We start from the raw sequence: 23,761 nt of genomic DNA on the forward strand, positions 1-23,761 counted from the left end.
TCAATACATTTAATCTTTAAGGTTAACTTTTTGTCTTTAAATATTTATTAAAGGACAGTTTTTATTTAAGATTTACTGAATTTGCAATACGCTATAATTGAATCAATAAGCTTTTAAGGTTTTTTTTTCTTCAAGTTTTCCTTTTTTAAGCACAGTGTTAATCTTAAAACTGTGCATCATGTTATATTGACTTACAATAATATGAAATATTCTTTTTAGGAATGAAACCTCTGTCCCAGTTTTGATAAACACTCTGGCCTACTAGTACACTTGTATTTTAATTTTGGTCATGACGGTGGAACTTGCAGGGCAAAATGTTTTTTTTTAAGGTGGTACTTGATGGAAAAAAAAAAATGAAGAACCACAGCTTTAACCAATCATATAGTTCTGATTGGTTGGTCAGAGCAAAACTTAGTTACAGCAATCTTCAACTAGCAAAACATGTCGATGATGATCTGCACAAGTGAATAGACTACATATATATGCGCGCGCACACACACGTAATGAGTAAACAGTGGAACCACTAAAGTCGAACACCCCTCCAGTGTAACACGTTGTTCAAGTTTGTTTCGCTTTTTCTTTGGCTTTTTTTCCTCTTGATGCCAAAACAGAAAGTCGAGAAAGTCGACGGCACAGAACCATAAATGGCATTTGAACTGGAAATATTATTTGCTACACTAACACGTATTCATTCCATCAATACCAATAAAAGGCCTTCAGGTAGCAGCATTGCTCCTCTCCATTGTTTTTATGCTAAAAAGGAGTTGTTTTACAGTATTTTGGTTTTATTACACCATGGTCAACTTCTTTTTTTACATTTGAATGAGTTAAGAATGTATGGACTATTTCAATTGCCATTGAAAATAAGTAAAATTGTCCCGGACTGGTTTGAATTTGACCTTAAAGGTTCCACGTTATACAGTGTTATGTCATATTTGGCCACATTGGACACAAAAGTATCCAAGAATTTGCAAAAAAAAGATGATGTTAGGCACACAAGCTCCTTGGCAAAAGTAATGAATGCTAAAATAAGTAATCGTCAAAGTTAATAATTGACACAAACATATGTCATATTTGGCCCTGTTGGATGGGAAAAAAAGTTTTCCAGTAAAGTTGAAAACAAGCAAGAATTATAAAGGCTACCCAGCGTTGATGATTTAAAGAGTAGCTCCTTGGCGGAGGTAATAAATGCTAAACTCAATAATTATTAAAGTGGCAAATTTATGGACAACATTTCAAGTCATATTTGGCTGTTGACAAAAGAAAAAAAGAGAGCAACCCGCCACCAATGATGAAAATACAAACTCATTGATGGAGGTAATGAATGCTAAGAGTAATATTTTGAATTTGCAAAATTACGGACGGAAGTCATCTTTGGCCACCTTGGACAAAAAAAGTACAGAATCCAAGAATTGAAAACAAACCCCAAGACTAACTCAACGTTGATGATGAAAAAACTCCTTGGAGGAGGTAGTTGATGCTGACAATAGTCATTTGAAGTTACTTAATTATGGACCTATTTTATGTCAAGTCATAATTGGTCCTGTTTGATGAAAATATCCAGGAAGTTGAAAAATATAACTGACTCATTGGCATATTTAATAAATAAGAATCAAGAATCGCTGATGTTGCTAAATTACGGACCGATGCCAAAGCATATTTGGGCTCATTGGACAAAAAAGGTACCAAGTTTGACGATGACAACACAAGCTCCTTGTGGGAGGCAGTAATCGTGAATAGTAATAATCGTTCATCTACTGAATTTTTGGCTTCAGTTATGTCACATTTGGCCACGTTGGACAAACAATGTATCCAGGAAGTTGCAAACAAAACAAACAACAAACAATGAATGGACTAACCCATTACTGTTGGGTTAGTCTTTTGCTTGATAAAAAGGCAAGCTCCTTGGTGGTGGTAATAAATGTTAAAAATGATCATCGTTCGCCGCTAAACCATGGACCGACGTCTAGTTACATTCCAGGGAAACCCAACACTGATGATGGAAACACAAGTGCCTTGACGGAGATAATAAATGTTAATAATGTTTCAAGTTAGGCCATATTTGGCCTGATTGGACAAAAATAAAAGATATCCGGGAAGTTGCGAGCAAATCGAGCGCGTCTCAGATGTGATCCTCGATGGGGAAAACCAAGCGGGTGCCTCGGCTCAGCAGCTCCTGCTCTCGGGAGTCCAGCTCGCGCTCTAGAGCTTCTTCGGACGTGCTGCCGCCGCGTTTTCCGTTGGAGTTCCACCCTGTCGTGCTGGCGCAGCTGTCACCTGACAGCCCGTTGGTGGCGATGGCTGCGTCGCCGAACGTGAAGGACAGGTCGCCGTCATCGTGGTCCGGGTCTCTCAGCTGCTCCTGGTTCTGGAAAAGCAGATCCGGGGTGGAACGTGAACGTCGGATGGAATTTAACGGCAAACACCAACACCAATAGGTTGATTTAAGGAAAGTGCAAAAGCAATAGTTTGTCTTCTTTTTAGTAATGTGTGACACCAGTAGCTTGTCTTCTTTTTAGGATGGTTTGATACCAAGAGTTTATCTTCTTTTTAGGAATGTCTTTTTAGGAATGTGTAACACCAATAGTTTGTCTTCTACTTGAAAAAAATGCAACAACAATAGTTAGTCTTCTTTTTTCGAAAGTATGAAACCTATAGTTCATCTTCTTTTTAGGAAAGTGTGACACCAATAGTCTGTCTTAGTTTTAGGAAAGTGTGACACCAATAGTCTGTCTTTTAGTTTTAGGAAAGTGCGACGCCATTAGTTTGTCTCCTTTTAGGAAAGTGCAAGACCAATAGTTTGTCTTCTTTTTAGTAATGTGTGACACCAACAGCTTTTCTTCTTTTTGTGAAAGTGCGACACCGATAGATTGTCTTCTTTTTCGGAAAGGGCGACATTTATCGTTGGTCTTTTTCGAAAAGTGCAACAATCATTTTTCCTCTTTTGAGGAAATTGCAACACCAACAATTTGCCTTCTTTTTAGGGCAGTGAATAAAATAATGCATGTATTATACTGAGTCCTCCATTAACCAGGAAGTATCCTGCTTACTAACAAACAGCCGGACAAACACACAGTCAATTCTTAACAAGTGGGCCTTGGGGCCTTGGAGGAGGTCTTTGCCCTACTGAGCGACACTCTGGTTCAGTGTCATGTAAAGGTGCAACTGAAGGCCACATGCTGATGATGCTCATTCACGCATTTCCTGCCTGTGTTGCGGCATGAGGTTTCACACTCTCATTGATGGCTGACGATCAATAGCAGGCCGCGGGGCACAGCGGGACGTTGGAAAACAGGCGGGGACGGGACATTTATGTCGGCAACACACCGGGAGGGTATATATATATATATATATATATATATATATATATATGTATATATATATATATATATATATATATATATATATATATATTATATATATACAGCACTGTGAAAAACACAGGAGCACTATCCGAAGCACAGCGTCTTAGAGCACTGATCATCATTGAGGTTGCGCAGAGATGCAGAAAAAAGGCCTTTTGTGTCCACGTAATGCAAATAAAAAGGCTTCTTGACCATCCATTTTCTCCTTTGTACGCATTTGCTGGCAGGAGGCGGGAACACCCGGACAACGATCCGATTCTCCCGAGTGAAAAAGCTTCAGTATTCCCAAGGGAAGACTTCCTGAGGCTAAAAAGAAATGGCATTTAGCCTCAAATGTGCTTTTGTTGTACACCGCTACATTGTGACGTATTAAGATTTATTTATATATTAGCATTTATCTAGCTGTCCGCTGATAGTGTAGTGGTACACACGCCTGAGTTGTGTGCGGGCAGCGTGGGATCGATTCCCGCTCAGTGACAGTGTCTATGTGTGCCCTGCGACTGGCTGGCGACCAGTTCGGGGTGTCGTCTGCCTTCGCCCATTGACGGCTGGGATAGGCTCCAGCAACTCCCCGCGACCCTGTATAGGATAAGCGGTTTGGAAGATGACATGACATGACATTTATCTAGCTATCGTGTAAAACAGTTTGTTGGCACTGCAAAGTCGTGGTGTTGTTTCATGATGATAAGAAATAAGTTCATGATTCGTTTATTCAAATTCCAGTCATGTGATGTAAGCATGGTAATTCAGCCGTGATGCTATAAAGCTAAAAGAACAAAGCCGGTTACTATTACAGTAAATGTGGCCAGAAAACAATGTCAAAACTTAGATTTTTTGCAATATGGATACATGGGGAAGTGCCTCATCAAAGTTACGACATACGCTCGGGTGAAAAAATAGTGACTTTTTACTTAAATTCTAGTCATTAAATTGTGATGATTTGTCTAGCATCATCCTTCCATATTTGTGATTCAGCCGAGGCGACACTAGTCTTGCATCGGTGTCATCCGGTGGTATTTCGGTGTCAAGGAACTGTTGAAGTGAGTTGAGGAGTTTCATTTAGACAAAAGTAGTCCTTTGCTGCCACTTTGTGACATCTATAGATAATTACAGTACAGCAAACCTGTTAAGAGGACCATCAATTAATTGCAAATAAAAGTTGTAAAATAAATGAATAAATGAATAAAATTATATGTGGATGTCCAATTGTCCTACCGCGCTGCCTGTCCTTTCTCTGTAGTGTGGGGCAACACAGCCCTCTGCCCCAAGTTTACAAATGCATGTATATAACAAATGCCAGTTTGTTGACTGCATTTGGGCACACTTGATTGTGCCCCACAAATTCTGCCTGGAAACAATTGACCCCAAGATGTTATATGGAGATTATTTGTTGTCTCACATTGTAATGAATTAATTGACATTTTAATGATTCACTTAATTACCTTTGTAATGATGTAAATGTATTATTGTTTTATTTAATTTTGGCACAAACAGGCCTCCGTAAAGTAGGTTTGCTTGGAATAGTTGTTGACTGACCTCATAGGCGTGTGGGCTGGTCAGGCAGCTGGCCAAGGGTCCGCAGTAGCCGGGCAGCGTGGAAGCGAGCGGGGGTCCGCTGTGCGTCAGGATGGGCTTCAAGTAGCTGAACGGCTGTTAAGGTAAAAGACTCAACCCGTCAAATTCACGAGTTTTTGAAGTCGTTTTTGAAGTTTCTGTTCCTGCCGACTTCCTTGTCCTTTTTCTGCTACGTGGTGGGCACCAGAGTCCTCTGCCCCCATGTTGCTATGGAAACGTTACAACAGCCTCATTCTGCACTTCTTCACTCATCTTTTGGAATAATATTTTTTATTTGGAGTAGCAGTAGTGATGCACTACCGCCTGTTGGTCAATTTCTTCAGCATGCTGGTGGCGGTGATGCACTTAAATTATTTGCCAGAGCCATTTTCCTAAAAATTGAGCATCTGTTACAACCTAATTTGCATAATATATAGAGTCCCTGTCACTTTGTCTTGTTTTCTTATTCATGATCATTCTAACTACATTAATTTAATCTTAACTTGAATCCATAAATATATCAATACACTTCCTATTATTCCCATACAAAAAAAAAAGGATACTTGTGATCGAAGTTGTACCACATCCTGAAGAGCCAGGCGCTCTCCTGTTTGGTTTTGCTCTGCCGTTCACCCTGGGGGACATCCTGCACAGTTCAAAGGCAAAGAAACACGTATTGCATTGCGAGTAATCCAAACCCAACAATAAACACGCAAAATTGCATTGTGGGATTTGATGTTTGATGCCCAAATTATCATCTGACTCGCAAAACAATGAAAGGTGTCGTCCTGTCTCTTTAAGCAGCTGGCCTCCATTTCTTGATTTGACACGCTGAACTAGTTTCAAGTCTTCTTCCTCTCTCCAATTTCAGAAGCAGAACTAAAAGTGTCAGCGTACATAGGAGACAAACGTGAGGTCTCGCCTTAAGTCCCGCCTTCCCGCATGACGTGATGGGACCGTGAATGGACATTGGACGCTCTCACGTGTCAATCGTTGAGTCAAACAATGAATTTTTATTTTCATTTCCATCCATCAATTTGTCTAATTTAAGACATGTACATTAAAAAACATTTAAATTAAAGGAATCCTGCATTTTCACTTCGCATATCTGTTTTTACATTGAATGTAATCAGGTTGAATGTCATACTGTACCTCTTAGTCATTTGAAAAAATAAAATAAACACATGTAATAATAATAATTTTATAGCAGTATTTCCCTCACCCCTTGTAGGACCTGGAAGGTGTCTGCACAAGGCTGCGAGTCTTGATCTGGGTCCACTCCCACCCTGCAACACGGAAAGACACAAATAATCATCTCACAATGTCTCATTCTGGATATGTATGTTGCTTGCCCTGAATGAGGTGTCATTAGAAAAAAAAAAAGAAGCCACAACATCCTGTTTCATCAACACGGACCTTGTTGTGGCTGACAAACTCAAAACAAGATATTGCAGAGTTTGCAAGCAACACTGGAAGGTTTAGATAACTCAATTTTCTTGTGTATGCCCCCCCCCCAAAAAAAAAATTGTTGAAATAATTTTTAAATACAGTAGCTTTAATCCTCAAAAGTGGATTTAATATATTGCATACTGTATATAATATTATATTGGATGTTATAGAAATAGAAGAAAATGACAAAGCATATTTGACATATTGATCATGTAATGGAGGCTAAAGGGGTGGAAATGAAAATGTTTACATTTCACGTAATTCATTACTAATGGTTGGGTTCAAAATAAACAAACAAAAAAAGCCTGGTTACCATACTAGCAAAAAGTACTGTATATAAATAAATAAAAAACATACCCATATGTCAAACACTCACAGGTATAAATACAGTAATTCCCCCTCTGGTGTCTCTTACAGCACGGGGGGATTAAAATCGTCACAAGCAGGATTTTCAAGAGGGGCACTCTTAATTCACATAAGCTGGGGAGCAGTCGACTATAATCTCCTCTTTGGACACGAGTCGACGCAGACAAGTGTGGCCTTCTATGAACTTCTGAAAACAATAACCAGTGGGAAAGTTTCTACACAATACACAATAATGATCACTTCAGGATGAAGGGGCTTTTTCCTCGAATTTTCCTCGACAGCCACTCGAAAGAAAGAAAAAAAAAGACATCCATAAATCCTCCCATTAGAAACAATCACTCTCTATCTCCCGACATCAGTTTTACCGAACTACATAAAAATGTTATTATGTCTGTCAAGACAGGACACAAAGTCTCAAAGCCCCATGCCTGAAATTCAAAAGGAAGTCTGCCATTTTGGTTTGGAAAAGCCATTTTAGACAAATGACCATAAAATGGCCGCCTCAAACCAAAATGGGCTGCCTTGCTTTGTTTTTTCAGGGATGGCTTTTTGAGACTATTTTGTACTGTAGGTCTACTCATGTCAACTACCTAATTTCGTGTTGCTACTTGAAACTAGCGTTGGGAGCTGAATTTGAAAAAAAAAAAAACCTTGGGGTGGGGGGCATTTTGTCATGATCCGACCTTGTGGCGTCTAGCTTTTACAGTTTTTTGCCGCCTCAAATCAAAATGACTGTTTATTTTCAGGCGTGACTTCTTGAGACTTTTATCTGGGCCTACTCATGATGGACATGCCGAGCAAATTCCACGTAGCCAACTGCCTTTGGGGGCTGAATTTTCCTAAAACAAACGCAGGATCTCAGAGTGATGAAGGGTCACGGAAGGTACAAAAAAAAAAAAGCCTGTCATGAGATGAAGACAACTGCAGGGCCCTGAGGGGAAGATAAGACGTGCGTACATACACTAACGATACACAAACACACATGCACGCTTATGTAAGAGGGTGCTCCACTGACTTCCGCTCGTCCGCTAATCGTGAAAACACCCCCGGGCCCCCTCAGTCTCAGCATAGCCATCCGCGATTGCTCATCACGTCCTATTTTGTCTGCGGCCCAAAATGGCGGAATCCGTGTTGAAACGACGCCTTCCGCTTTCACATCATCGACACACGCACAGGAACTAAGATGGGGCCCACCGTGAAAATGGCGTCACAATGATAATCGCCCATTTGGAGAGGTTGTTAAGTGAACAGTTTATTATTGTGGTGAAGAACAGACTCGTATGATACAGGGAACTTTACTGTGCTTAATATTTTGTTTTTTGCCAAACTATAATCACATCAATACATTAGGTGAATGTGCAATTATGAAATAATGTGCTAAAGAAAAATTACTACTATTAATAATAACATTAATAACAACGACAAGGTTATTATACTAAAGCAAATATTACAAATCTAATTTTAGAATAAAAATATAGTCTACTTTGCAACGATCAACAATTTTGTGAAAAAAAAAGTATTTAGTGACAAAGCGACTACTTACTGTACATTACAATAGTTTGATCAAAAAAAAGTTACGAAGCAATTACTAAATTTGTTATTCAATTCAAATAATTATTTTAAGGGTTAAAAAATATATATCAGCTAATTTTTCTACGTAACGATTAATGTAAGACTAATAATTGCATTTAAACAAATGATCACATTTTAAAGCGGAAGTCAACCCAAACATATTTTTTTCAAGAATATGTTCCCAACAGGCCCGCTAGTTGAAACACGGCATTCGGATTAATTTTGCGTTTGTGGAATATAAGTTAAGCAGCAAAATGCACTCATTTTTAGCCATCTCTGGGAGCGGCCATTTTGTCTTCTGTCAACTGGAAAGCACATCACAACTGCTCTCAACGACCAATCACGGCTGATTTGTTTTCTGAATCTGAGCCGTGATTGGTCATTGTGATCAGTTGTGATGTGATGGCTAAAATCGAGTGCCTTTTGCTGCTTAACTTATATTCCACAAACGCAAAATTAATCAGAATGCCGTGTTTCAACTAGTGGGCCTGCTGGGAACATATTCTTGAAAAAAATATGTTTGGGTTGACTTCCACTTTAAGCAGTTAGTATATTAACTTTTTTGTATCGAATTTACAATAAAAAATACATCTTGTAATTATTTTAATTAGTATTAGTCCAACATTTAAACATTTTCATAAAATAAAAATAATAAGGACGAAGATGATTACAGTGTATATTCCTCTGACTGGATGGGCAGAGAAAAACTGTCCGACTAACAGAACACATCTGTAGCACTTTTCACAAATGAATTAACTTTATAATCAGCTCTGGTGAGTATGGAATATTTAAAAAAAAAAAAAAAAAAAAAACATTTCCGGTCATGTTATCAAATGAATATGATTGCGAATTGCAGCAGATGGCGTACGCGGCACAGTTGCATGCAGTTCCATTGCGTGTTTATATAGTATTGATGATTTCTATCATGGCCACGCAGCAGCGGCGGTATTAAGAGGTGGATTAAGTTGAGTAAGTCCCCACTACCAAATGCACATCCCGCCACTGCAATCCAGCCAGCCCTAAAACCACCTTACCACCACATAGACTTGGTAACCGAGACCACACAAGCAGAAGACACCATAGACACCTTCGCTTCCCCAGACCAAAAAAGCCATCACCACTGTGAGGTTGCCATCTTTTCATTTCCCACCACCACTTCCTGTACTTTCTTGTGACGGTACGCCACCTGATGTACGCCCACTTGCCGTGTCTACGTCGCTCCCATGTTTGACCACCGGATCTGTGGAAGAACTTGGGTCAAATACAATGCAGTCACACAGCCTTGTGGGTCTTTCATTTTATGAATGGGCTGCGATCAATATGTTTTTTTTTTTTTTAAATGTGATGTACTGATGGTGTTATTGAAGCTAGACAACACTTTGTGAACATACTTTAATATTTTCTTTCGGTGACAAACTCAAAATAGTGACTGTGTATCCAGCTTGAAAATGCGAAATCTCTCTGCTTCCTCCATTATTATTTTTCGCGTGGTTGAAACGTGACATGGCGCATACGTGACGTCACGCCCCCAGATGGGAATGCAAACTGTGAAGTCCCAGAATGCTTCATGTCGAGCTGTAAACACCGTAGTTCCCTTTTCTCATGCGTTCTAGACTGTACAGTTGTTTTGTTGGAATGTTTTGGAGGTATCTAGGGCATAAACCCAATTAGCAATTGACACTAGTCGGAACACGATATTCTGATTTAGTCACTCAGTGCCGAAGGACGTGTTTTCACGTCTTCAATGTTTTTTTTTCATGGGGAATTTTAGGAAAAATAAATAAATAGTGAGTTGTTGGCGAAGGGCGGATGACGGAAGGGTACCCCGGGCCACACTGCAGATGGATAATGAATAACGGACACTCAATTTTTAGTAAAGTGCCCAGCTCTGCCAGTCTGCATGCCATTTGGTACTGGGCCACACAGGGACAGAATGTATTTATTCATTTATTTATTATTTTTTAAAAATGTACCTTCCAAATATGTATTTTCATACATATGAATTGATTGAAAATGTTTCAGATACTGAAAAATGTGTTCCACAGTCAGCTTGCTAGGTGAAGGTCCATCATGCGCTCTTTAAATTTTACCAGGATTAAAAAATGTCCACCCTTTCACTGTCCAATCTTGTCACATATTGGCGTAACATGACATAAAAAGCAATACATGACCGCCTTCCTTGGTGGAGGCCATGAGCATCATCACAACAACGATACCGGGCAGTGGAGGAGCACTTAGAGCAGCATGTCCCCGTTGCCGTGGCAACACGTTCAAGAGGGGGAGATTTTGGCAGAGCTACACGGCAACACAATGGTTCCTCCTCGCACCCATGGCGCATTACTCATATTAAACACAGCCTCTTTTTTTGCACACGCACACACATGCGCATAATCCGCTTTAGGAACGCTCCCTCGTGTACGCGCGTGTATGTGTGTGTGTGTAGAGCAACACTTATAATAAGAGGCTAGAAGCAAGCATTAGTCATCTAACTCAGTGATTCACAAAGTGTGCATGCAGGCTCCCTCTAGCAGTACTTGAAAGAATCACTACCTAAGTACAGCTCAATTGTATTTAACTTTTTAGTGCAATACATAAACAATTTTTGAATTCGTTTTTTTTTATTTTCCTATATTTACACAGAGTGTTCATGATTAAACTGTGCATAATTATATAGTGGCTTATAAGAATGATCAAATATACTTTTAGGAATAAAACCTAAGCCTCGTTTATGATGAACACTTAGGCCTAATGCGCTTCTGCATTTTAATGTTGGTCATTGTAGTGGTACTTGGGAGTATTTTTATTAGGTAGTACTTGGTGCAAAAAGTTTAGGAAACACTGGTTTTACAGTTTGGTGGGTGGAGCAGAATGAGGCGCACAAATTAAATATGCAGGAATTCCGAGGGAAGTAGCAGAAGCATACAGATGGAAATTGGGGACTCTGGCCCCATCATCTGGACAACCAATCAGAGAAAGAGTAGCAAGAACAAGTCTCGCCTCATTGATCAAATCTAATATAAATATTTAACTTCATGGAAAAGAACACAAATGCATCAAATGCTGGAGAAGAGGTTGTGAGATTTCATATGTTTACTGAGATTTCATATTGGAAAGAATACAGAGAAAGGTCAAAAATAAGAATAAAGAGCATGCCTAAGTCACAATGTTATCAAATGAATTTTGTTTAGGCTTGTGTGTAAAGTTTGACATTTTGACAAAAGTATAACTATTTTTCATGGCAAAAAACCCATTCTCTGAAGGTCGCAACTTTTGTTGATGAATAAACAAAATGATTCCTGAAAATAAATTATTCTTCAGGTTTCTTTAATTTTTGGTTTTCTTGATTTTTTTTCTTGACAAAGATATATATAGGACTGGTTGGAAAAGAAGATTCGGGTTCAGAAATTTTTCAGGGGGATGAATTTTCACGAACAAAAATGTATTTTTCAAGAAAATGTAGTATTTTATTCAGGGGAAATGCAATATTTTCAAAAGAGAAGTACTCATTCTCACTCAATTTTTTCTTGAAAATTGCTTTTTCCTCTTGAAAAATACTACTCTTTTCTTTAAAAATACATCTTTATAACACTAAAACATTTTCCTTGAATGATGTACTACTTATTCTTGAATTGTTTTTTTGAAAATAATTTCCATTTCACTCCATTTAATACCACAAAAATCTTTCAGGAAAAAGAAGCATTTTGTTTAAGGATTTTTTTCAAAATATGAAATAGTATTCATAAAAAATAAAAAATAAGCACCTGAAAAAAATAGTATTGCTTTCTAAAGGAAAGCTTGTATTTTTCTGAAAAAATCTTGAAAAAGTACTACTAGAAGAAGAAAAGAGAAGAAAAGATTTGATTATAAATTATTTCAATATAAATATGTTTTCTTCAGTCATATATCTTTTGTCAAAATTCTGAAAAAGGAGGTCATGGCTTTCAAGAATTGATTTTTTTTAAGATTGCTTTTTTTTTTCAAGAGAGAATTAGAGTTTGGATTTTTTCATTGAAAAAAACAATTTTTGAGGGTAAAGTCGTGAGGTTGCGACAGTTTTCTTGAAAAAAAACCCCTATTTTTTTGGTTGGAATATCGAAAATGTATTTTTTGTGACAACATTTTCAGAAAAAAAATCAGTCATAAGGTTACAAGTTTTTTCGTACCAGCAAAGTGTGACTTTTTTTTTTTTTACGGTGTGGCATGTTTATTATTTCTGATAGATACATACTTTATACACGAACGTGAATGAGAACATTGTAGGAGAAGATGCGTATAGCGGCATGTTACCTGATGTGCAGCCAAGACAACATGGGCGTGGTCCCGCCTCCGAAAACCCACACGGTGAAGAAGACGATGAGGAGCGTGGTGGTGAAGATCATCTGCCGGGCGTAGGTGGCCGTGTCACGGATGGCCAAGGCAAACGCCATCGCACCGCGCAATCCTGCAAATCAGAGTCACACCATCAAGAAATATATGAAAGACAACTTGTAATATTAACCATCGCATGACCAGATTTCTTGCTGGCCTTGAACATCTAGGTCAATTGACAACAAAAACAAAATTTTTGGGCCATCATATCAAAGTAAGAGAACAAAATGACACATTATTTACCAATCCACGAAACCCTCATTAAGACCTTTAATTTGAGGTGTGACTTTTTGTGAAAGATTTATGACCCTGTTACTAGTCAAAATCAACATGGATCTTAGTGGGGGGAGGGTGTTGTTAAAATGTCATAATATGAATAGCAAAATAATGACAAATCCATCCCTCATTAAGACATTTCATGTATGACTGTGTTACGAGTCAACCTTTACTTGGTGTTGCAAGTTTTGGGGTTATTACTTTATAATATGACCAAAAATGTTCAGATCTGGAAATGCCTCATTAAGACCTTTAGTTTGACATTTCACTTGATGTGGTTTGTTTAAAAAAAATATGTGGCTCTTACTAGTGAAATTTGACCTGGGGCTCAATGTTTTTTGGCTATGTCTTAATTTGAGGGTATTATGATCAAATAATGTAAAATCTGAAGAGGCCCAAATAAGACGTTCAATTTGACGTGTGGCTCAACTTGGTTGTTTGGAAAAAATAAATAAAAATACGACCATTACTAGTTAATATCGACAAGTAGCTGAGTTTTAGTTTTTGTTTGTTTGTTTTGTTAATTGTGACAAAATAATGTCAGATCATTAAAAGCCTAATAAAGACCTTTAATTGGACACCGACTCGATGTTTGTGGCATATTGATTTTCCAGGTGTTTTGGTGCACATCAAGAAGAAGAAGAGGCAAAGGCGTACCAGCGAACATCATCATGTGCTGGAAGTTTCCTTTAATCCTGTGTCTGCGGCCCAGGTTGAGCAGGAAGGAGAGCGGGTAGATGTTGAAGGCTCGTCCCAGGAAGATGGCAATCTGGCAGGTGATTGGTTAAGACATTTTCATGCCCCAAAAAATGAAGCATTTTTGGCAGCAGCTGTTGAGGATACAAAAGCACCCGTGATGAAGATGGGGCTGAAGATGTGGTTCTGGAAGGTGAACAAAGCCAAGCCCATGTAGGAGAAGATGAAGTTCTCAGCCAGGAAGTGAAGCACCTCGAAGAGCTGAGGAAGAACGTGGAATACAAATTAGGTACACCTAGACTTCTGTTGAGGTCAAATACAATGGTTAATCTTTACTAAGATTTCTGGTTGACATGCTGAGAGGTATTAATGTCGGAAACAATTGCGGATTCATATCGTTAGCTTAATAGCAAAGTTGCGGAGTTCATTTTTAACTTACCATCACAATATGAATACATTTTGTGTTTTTCTTGACTGAATTTTATAAAAAATACTCAACGTCCACTTTTCAGCTTCAAAAATTCAACATTCAAGTACAACTTTGGCTTCAAAAATCACTTCAAGGTCACCAAAAGAAGGCAGACCAAAGCAATCGATGAAGCAGTCAGCCAAACAGAGGAGCTTAACATGACCTGCCAGCGTTGGATGCTGCTGGCGCCTCGACTGCTGAGGCCTCGCTGGCCTAGTGACATGCAAGTGATGTTTTGCAGCTAAAAGTTGAATTTGAAGCTGAAGCGTGCATTGATATAATCCAAATTCAGAATCTGATGGCACAGATATACTTCCATCCATCCATTATTGACACCGCTTATCCTTCCATTAAAAAAAAAGCAATCGAGACAAAAGATGCAATTGATGGAGTGAATGGCGCATAACGATTTACAACAGTTCACTGCATTATGGGATGAGGGCATCTACGCCAAATCATCTGGGGGTATTGACGTCACGTTTTCAATACGTTGACATCTCACGTGTACTTACACCAATGATAGAAATAGAGATGCTCATGTTTCCAAGCTATTAAGGTTGCTTGTACACCCCATACTGTCGACAAGTTGTTATCCGGCTTTAATTAGTCATCAGTAACTTTTTTTAAAGTAACTGTGGCAATACTGCATGTTTACCTAATGGTGTGACCTCTGGGATACTATTGTATTAAATTTCTATGGTACTTTCCTCTGTGGAAAAATATGAACATGTTGTATATGTAATCTGTGGACTATGACTTAACAGGCTGAACAGCCGCAGTGTCAGGAGGGATGTCCTGTCAGACGATTGGTGGCGATTAAGGTCACAGCAGGCAGATCGTTGCGCCATCTGGCATGGGGATACTGTCCACTGCTGTGTGTGTGGGTATGTAGGTGTGTGGGTGTGTGTGGGTGGGGGTGCGCGTGTGTGTGTGTGTGTGTGTAGATATGGGTCGCCCACCCAAAAAAAACATGCAATGGAGGGTGGTGCTTACCTGCTTTGTACGCTTGGTGGACTCCACAGAGAGGTTGTTGTAGGTGTAGTGAGCCTGTGTGATGCCGCAGAAAAGCACAGACACCACACCTGCAGGAAGACGGGTTATTTGGTGACTATGCCGTCACGTGTGGGTATATTGACTAAATAATTGCACATACAGGAAGCCCTCACGGAGACCTTTGATTAGAGGTATGACTCCATGTTTTTTTTGGCAACATAATTTATAATTATAATAATATATAATTTATATTATAATATAAATTATAATATAAATTATATTAGAATATAATTTTTAATGGTGAAATTGGCCTGGCGTTTATGGCTTCTGTTTTTTTGCAATTACTGAACATCAGCATATCAAGGCATAATGAAAAAATAATTGCTGATCTAGGAAGGTCTCGACCTGACGTTGAGTGTCTTTTAAATAAGATTTCAATAAGATTTAAAAGACAAGGCAACTTGACAACAGTTCAAATCTGTTAAGCTAACATCAATATCTATGTTTGGAGCAAATTGATTTATGGCCCCACTTCTAGTCAAAATTGACCTTGGATTGCATGGTTTTTTTTTGTTACCACTTCAGAATATGGATGCATAATGACAAAATAATATCACATTTTTAAATCCGGAATCCGTTAATTTGAGGTATGACTCTATGCGGTTTGTGGCTAGTTGATTTATGAGCCTCTTATTAATTATGATGAATTTCTTCACCCGTAAATCCGCAGGCCTCGGCCAGCAGGAATGTGCTCCAGGACATGAGGAAGAAGAGGCCCGTCTCCAGCAGGGGGAAGCAGTGCAGCTTGGTCAACTTGGTCACGTACGAAGAAGGATTGCAGTTAAGGAGCGTTTCCACAAACGTTTAGCAATCGCTAATGATAACAAATCAAAAACGACATCTTGTCTGGGGTGGCAAACATAACTAGCGGATTTTCGCTCGGTCCCTATCCCGCGCAAATAACTTTACCTGAAAAATATACTTACTTAAGTACGTACGGCGACAACGTTTTTATATTTAGCTACAGTGGATAAAAAAAGGATCTGTTAATTTCATTCGACCATAATAAAATCCAAACACATGTGGGGAAATGTGTTATGATCTAAATGAAAGAAAGGTCGAATGTTAGTTCCAAATAGCATTCAGTATTAGTGCAAAACCTTCAGCAGCATAAAAATGTAAAATATCTATAAAAGCTTATTAGAACAGCCGATCTTGGCTATAACTTGGTATCCACTAGGATTTCATCAGACCATAAAATGTTTTCTCACAAGCATTTTGGACATTTCAAGTGTGTTTTTGCAAAACTTTTAAACCGGCGTTGACTTTTATGTTAGTAATTTTAGGACAAAGTCTGCTACAAAAAATGCCTAGGAAAACGTACTAGAACATCTGAACTTTATTTGGGGTTAATCATAGGCATTTCAAATGGTGGCAGGTGTGTGCTGACTGAAAAAAAGCTTTGAAATTATTCAACTTGGTCTCATTTTTTTAATCACAAAAACCTGCCATTTGAACAGGGGTGTTCGTTTTTGTTGTTACTGACTTGAAGTATTCAAGAAAAGGATATGAGGGCAGTGACCACCCCCGTGGCGGCACCCATTAGGAAGGAGCCACTGAAAATTCCCAGGAAAACACCCACAGACTTGAAGAAGGCCGAGGCGTCGAACATGTGCGTGTTGGCGCCTCGGGGCTGGTAGGCCATGATGGAGCTGACATTTGGGGGGGAAAAAGAAGAGGAAAAAGGGGGAAAAAGACAACGGTATGGTCATAGGTTTGGTTTATTTTTATTAATATTTATTGATTTTTTTCACTAAATCATACTCATGTTGCATGGGTTCAACACAAGGAGTGTTATGCGCATTTGCCAGTAGAGGGAGACAGAGTACTTCACATCACTCAAAATTCAAATTGGTTTAAAAAGAAAATACTACTGTACTGTACTTTTTATGTTCTTAAAAATATTAATTATTATTATAATTAATAATAATAAATATTATTATATATTATATATTTTTTTACTATTATTATTATTATTTGGCTTGTATTTTAATTTTGCAATTTTTGTTTTTGAAGCTTTTTGGGGGGGTAGATATTTTTTTTTTTACATTGGATATATGCTATAGATATATGTTATAGAGACAGATTACTCCCTGTAGGTTATGTACTATTTAAATTGTTGCTGTGTTTCAGATTTGATCACATTAGATACATTCTATATGAAAATATGTTTGGGTTGACTTCCGCTTTAAAGTTCTTTATATTATATTATGTTTGTTATTTGCATTAATTGTTAAGCATGATCGTTTTTATGTTAAAGTATTTAAATTAGTTTTAATGCTTCAGTATTTGTGGGGATTTAGTGGAAAATGTAACAAGGCTAATTTGGCAAAGTAAGGAGTACAATGTCCAGATGTTTGTTTCCAAATGCAGGAGCTACCTATTTTTACAGTAGAGGATGTAGTTGGTGTAAAAATGTTGAGAAAGAAGCAACTCACGAGGACAGCACGATGGCCACGGCGTCGTTCATGACGCTCTCCCCGAACAGGAGAGCGTACAGGTCGCCATCCGCGTGCAGCTCGTTGAAGATGGCCAACACCGTCACTAAACACATTGGGCAAATAAAATCTATGTTACACGTACATAAGGGACCACCTCCAAATGGTCAGCTTCTATGATTTTGCTATGTATAAGAACATGAGTAAAATGAACATGTGTTGTATTCTTCGTGCGGCGTGAATTTTTAATAAGCTCAAACTGAACACTGAAGTTGGGCGTGGTCTCGTGCCTGGGTCGGTGGCGGAGATGATGGCACCAAAGAAAAGACAGTCAGTGTAGTAGAACTTGTCACTCAGCTGGCCAACCACTTGCATCAGTTTGACCACGCCGTACATCAGATTCCTGCAATGACAATATATATATATATATATATATATATATATATATACATAAATAATAAAAAAATATTACATTATTTCATTTTAAATGAAATTTTAAAATTTATAGTCAAAAAAGTGAAGTGAACATTTTTTCAATCAAATGCCCCTCCGTAATGAATACAGTGCCATCCTCCTGATCATAGAATTGTTTTATTTTTATTTTTTAATGGCAGTTGCAGTATAATGAAAGTGAAACAAAATGAAATTAAATGAATGAGAAGTGTAAAAACTGTTCTTTTCTTCACAGTTCAGCTTCAACACTTGCTCATATACTGTCCTTAAAAAAATTCCCTAGTGGACGCTCACCCAATCACAAAACACGATACAGCCGTGCCCAGGAATGCGTAGGTGAGAATGGAGCCCAGATTCCTGAAGAAGTGTTTCTGGCGGGGGGTGAAAAGCAGAATAAGAAAAGTGCTTAGTCAGGGAAAATATTCTCCTATTTATGTGCAGGATATGTGTGCCGGATGTGTAACCAGAATGTCAGCAAAAACTGGGGGGGAGAGAGAGTGTGCGTGTGTGTGTGTGTGTGTGGGTGTGTGTGTGTTTGTGTTTGGGGGGTTAGTGACACATGATGGACCAAACTGACAAGTTTTAAATCAAACACTGGCACATCTTTATGTGAGCTTTACCCCAGTTAAAACCACTTATGTAACGGTTTTAAAGGGCAAGTGATTGCATTGATACCTTAACTTACTAGTACTCCAACTTCTGAGTTTTTACCAGTCGTGACCAGTCGCATAGTCCTTTTCTTTTTTGCTTTGTGTTGCAAATCAAAATTGGAGATAGCTTCGGCTACCACGCCATTCGAGTGAAGTGAAGAAAAAATGGAGCCGAAGTTTATTGTAGGGGAATTCGGAATTTGGCAATGGGAGCACACCAGAAGCAGCAGCACAATGCCAGTGAATTGAAACAAAAATTCTTTACATGCCATTGAATTGTCATTGCCGTATGTTTTTCTAAAGAAGTAGTACAATATTAAACTGGACAAACCACCAAGCTCACACTGGCTCCTGATGTCACTCACAAGGCCACGTCCTTTAAAGGCACACATCCAACACACAGATCCTACAGTACGGACACTAATTCATTACACTTTATAAAACTAGTTTATTTCTTTACATTATATTTTACTGTGTTTGATTATCTTTGTATGTAGTACAGTTGTGTTTTATTTCGTTAAAAGCACACTACTGTACAATTCTGATGGTCAACCAAATGCATAAGGACTACAAATATGGCCGCCGGTGTAATTAGAAAGTGTTTAACGCGACCCCACAGTTCGGTGCCTTTTAAAATGTTGCCTTATTACAAATCTCTTGTAAGGTAAGGCCACACTACCCCAAACACCGGCAAGCGTCCAAGACAGACGTGTGTGTGCGTGCGTATGTAAGAATGAAAACAACAAAAAGACATCTGCTCCAGAACAAGAACACTTGACTAACACTCGAAGGTTTACACAGCCAGCGAAGGCTTCACTTGGCTGACCTTCTGTCCAGTGGAACCACCTGGAGCCTCACATTACCATTTTAAAATTCTACACTGAGATTTTAATTACAGTAGAAGAGTGAACCCCTGTTTATCTCGTGGGATACATTCCAGACCCACATGGAATAGGTGAAAATCTGCCCCATACAGAAACCATATACAGTAAAATACTAATATAGTTTTACCCCTCTGCATGCTTTATACACATTTAAACTTAACCAGGAATTATCTATAATTATTATTAATAACCAGGAATTCCAAATTTCAGGAATTTTCAAAGGTGCAAACTACATATGCAAATGAATGTGAATTAATGTGAATGAACATGAATAAACTAGGAATTTTCAAAATTTTACTTTGGCTCTTGATAGGGAATTTGAATATTGTCATGGGAAATATATTTTTCCAAAATCCTGACTAAAACAACCAGCATCTTGACTTATAAGGTCCCCAAGTTTTTTTTTCTTTTTTTTTTTTTTTTTTTTTTTTAACGAGCCGTCGCTTGTTCCAATTCTTGCTTTGAATTGCAAGCCAAAATTGTCACGCTATGTAATGGACAATACAATGTCAATATGCAACGCCACCTTGGACAACTGCAATATAACGCCATGAGGTAACGACACGGCACAAGGCTGCAACACAAGCCACCAATGTAACACTCGCCATATAACCTTGTCGCATTATAACCGTCGCGATGGAACCATCAATGTATACCTGTCACGATGTAACTGTCACAATGTCACTGTCGCCATGTTAACATCACCACTATGTAACCATCTATATATTACTGCCACGATGTAACCGTCAAAATGTATCCGTCAAAATGTATCCGTCAAAATGTATCCGTGACGATGTAAACGCCACAATGTAAACGCCACAATGTAAACGCCACAATGCGACTGTCACGATGTATCCGCCACGATGTAACTGTCACCACCACTGTGTGATGTCACGATTTAACAGCAACATTATGAACCAAACTAGGGTCAAATGAACAGTATACTAAATATCATTATGTGCTGCTTTTTGGCACCCTGCCATTGGGATACCAAGCGATTTAATGAGCAGAGCTAAACTGGTGTGCAGGGTGTTGATTGGTTGACAGGGAATGGTCGCTTCCAGAATGGGAAGAATACCTTGGTGGCTATGTGTTCCATCTCACCTTCTTCAGGCTGTAGCCGGCATGGAAAATGATGGGAGGCAGCAGGATGTTGAAGAAGACTTCCGGGTCAAATGTAACCTACGAGAAAGAGAGAGAACACCAGGGATCGGTGGAGGAGGAGGAGGAGGACATTTTGTTTTATTTGTTGTTGTTGTTGTGACATCACCTTGCGCAGCATGTCGTTCTGCTCCACGTTGTGAATGTCGCGGGAGTCGATCTCGCCTTTGAGGGTGTACTCGAAGAACTTGCCGCTGACGTTGAGCAGTAAGCTGCTGCTCGCCGGCCCTTTGGCCAGTGCGCAGCTGGGCGGGCTCTTGTTGTGGTAGCTGGTGGCGGGGATACCGTAACGCAGAATGACGCCCACCAGGAGGCCTGGGGGGGGGGGGGGGGGGGAGCGCCAGTTGATCAACAATGAGGACCACAAGTGATGGGACGGAGCCATCGATGGAAATCTGTATCTCATGATCCAAAGCATACCACATCATATGTCAAATATCCATCGATGGATGAAAAGGAATAGCTTATGATCCAAAGCATACCACATCATCCATCCATCCAGTTATGGAAAGCAACATCTTGGCATCCGACACATACCACATCAAATGTACAACATTTAAGGGAAAATCTCATGATACAAAGCACACCGCCTCATACAGTATGCCCAAATCGACCTTTCAATGGAAACAGCTCATGATCCAAAGCATACCACATCATGTGTCCAACATCTAGGATCGATGGAAAGGAATGTCTCTGTCCAACACATACCACATCATATACCCAACATCCAGCAATCTATCTATGTAGGGAAAGGAACATCTTATGATCCAAGTCCTACCACATCTTACAGTGTGTCCAAAATCTTCCTGTGCAGTAATTTAGAGAATAGAATATGTTACAAGTCTTTGTGTAAACGCACCACGCGCATACATAAAGAGTGCAAACTAATGTTTCTGTTTGCAACCACGGGAAAGTGAGAGTCTTTTGTGTTTCCCAAAAGCACCCAAAAAACAACGAATGAAGTCATCTGTTTTTCATAAGGTTAATGAGTGTTGGCTTTGTGCACTTGGAACAGAAAAGCCACCCACCCACCCTGCAAATACCTTTAATTATTAAGGGTCGGGAACACCAAAGGGCTCTTATCAATTGATGAATTCATTGATTAAGCGGTCTGTCCCAATATCTTTGTCCATGTAGTAGCGTGTCTATAGCCTCACTCAACCGGACAAGATGATTTTCATCTGGTCATTTTTGGAGTTAGCCAACTGACTTGAGGGCAACAATAGTGTCAATCATATATGACTGCAATTTACACCATCTGAAAATTTAAGAATCTTCAACAAAATTAAAATACTGTACTGTAGTGTGACCAACATCTATTGAAAGGAACACCTCATGATCCAATGCATGCCAGATATGTCCAATATGTATAAAAAGGAACACCTCATGATCCAAAGCATGCCACATCATATGTCCAATATCTATGGAAAAGAACACCTCATGATCCAATGCATACCACATCATATGTCCAACATCTATAGAAAGGAAGACCACCTGATCCAATGCATGCCATATATGTCCAATATGTATGGAAAGGAACACCTCATAATCCAACGCATACCACATCAGCTCAACATCTATTGAAAGGAACACCTCTTGATCCAACGCATGTCACATCATATGTGCACCATATGGAAAACAACACCTCATGATCCAACACATACAAAGTCCAACATCTCGGAAGAGAACAAACATCTCAGAGCAAAACAAAAGTTGACTATTTAATGTAACGAGTGGAAAGTATAGCGATACCAATTATGTAGGGAGTAAAAGAAAAAAGTCATCAGAAAAACGAATTGTAAAGTAGGATACTGGAAATCTACCTACAGTGTTTATACTTCGTTACTCCCTACCACTAGCGTAGCTCAGTATTCTGGATACTTTCACGAACACTGCACGCCTCACCGTAAATCATCGCCAGGCCGGTTTCGTGCAGAAAGCGTACGCGCCGATGCTTGAAGAGCCATATGGTGAGGATGGTAAGGGTGAGCAGCAGGATGAAGGTCAGCAGATTGACGCTGTCCTGCCGGTGGCTCTCCTCGGCTTCCTTCTCCGTGGCGAGGTCCTCCAGCGCGGCGGCGGCGGCGGCGGCGGCGACGTCCTTTTCATGCCCGGATGCCGCCATCACCGTCGTCATCTTCATCATCATCATCATCATCACCATCATCATCACCACCGTCATTATCATCACCGTCATCGTCGTCGTCGTCGTCGTCGTCTTCTCGGGGATTGCGACCGCGGCGCCAGGAGGATGTTGAACACTCACGACGCCCCACTAGGCCATGTCAATGCGGGAGAGCACGCACCGAGAGTCCGCTTGCATGGCACGCCGGTCAGCCCCGCCGCTTAAAGGCACAGTCGACGCGCGACTGCGTGTGCGTGCGTGTGCGCGTGCGTGTGCGCGTGCGCTTGTATGCGAATGTGAGATTTTTTTTTGGGGGGGGGGGGGCACGTTTACCAGTTCTGTTTGTAGACGCCCCTAAACATCACCCCCAAGCAACTGAGTCATGACTTTTTTTTAAGGGATGTGGGGGGTGGGGGGGTTTGATTTTGCAATCCAGTCCTATTCAAAGCAGGAAACTCACTTGATGGACTTTGTCTCCTGTAAGAGTAGAGAAAGAAATACCTTGTTGTGAATTGTCGCAGCTATAGACAGACGAACAGACAGACAGACAGACAGATAGACAGATAGATAGATAGATAGATAGATAGATAGATAGATAGATAGATAGATAGATAGATAGATAGATAGATAGATAGATAGATAGATAGATAGATAGATAGATAGATAGATAGATACAGGGGGCGCCATGGCTCACTGGTAGAGTGGTCTCCCAACCCAGATCCCCAGCCCTTGTGACCATGTCAAAGTGTCCTTGAGCAAAATACCGAACGCCCTCCTCCTGATGCTGTGTCATCAGTAGCTGAATGAGAAGTCGTGTGAAGCGCATTGTGCCTTGTAGGGAGATGTAAGACATAAAATGTGGTATGCTTTGGATTACGAGAT

General features: G+C 39.6%; 1 protein-coding gene across 1 annotated transcript; it reads right to left on the reverse strand.

The window, feature by feature from the left end:
• Positions 1-1,201: 1,201 nt before the first annotated feature.
• Positions 1,202-23,280, reverse strand: slc9a7 (solute carrier family 9 member 7). Its single transcript, XM_086046902.1, has 16 exons — positions 22,660-23,280; positions 20,864-21,069; positions 20,698-20,775; positions 18,354-18,430; positions 17,897-18,009; positions 17,607-17,712; positions 16,679-16,820; positions 15,825-15,930; positions 15,109-15,197; positions 13,794-13,907; positions 13,608-13,719; positions 12,594-12,747; positions 6,142-6,205; positions 5,483-5,565; positions 4,902-5,007; positions 1,202-2,368 (listed from the first exon to the last, which is right to left on the reverse strand). The coding sequence occupies exons 1-16, from the start codon at positions 22,949-22,951 to the stop codon at positions 2,123-2,125; spliced, it is 2,088 nt and encodes a 695-aa protein (XP_085903028.1). The 5' UTR covers positions 22,952-23,280; the 3' UTR covers positions 1,202-2,122.
• Between the last annotated feature and the right edge of the window lie 481 nt (positions 23,281-23,761).

Source organism: Filicampus tigris, chromosome 12 (assembly GCF_054856515.1).
Source record: "Filicampus tigris isolate MCC_2025a chromosome 12, RoL_Ftig_1.0, whole genome shotgun sequence".
Classification (NCBI taxonomy): Eukaryota; Metazoa; Chordata; class Actinopteri; order Syngnathiformes; family Syngnathidae; genus Filicampus; species Filicampus tigris.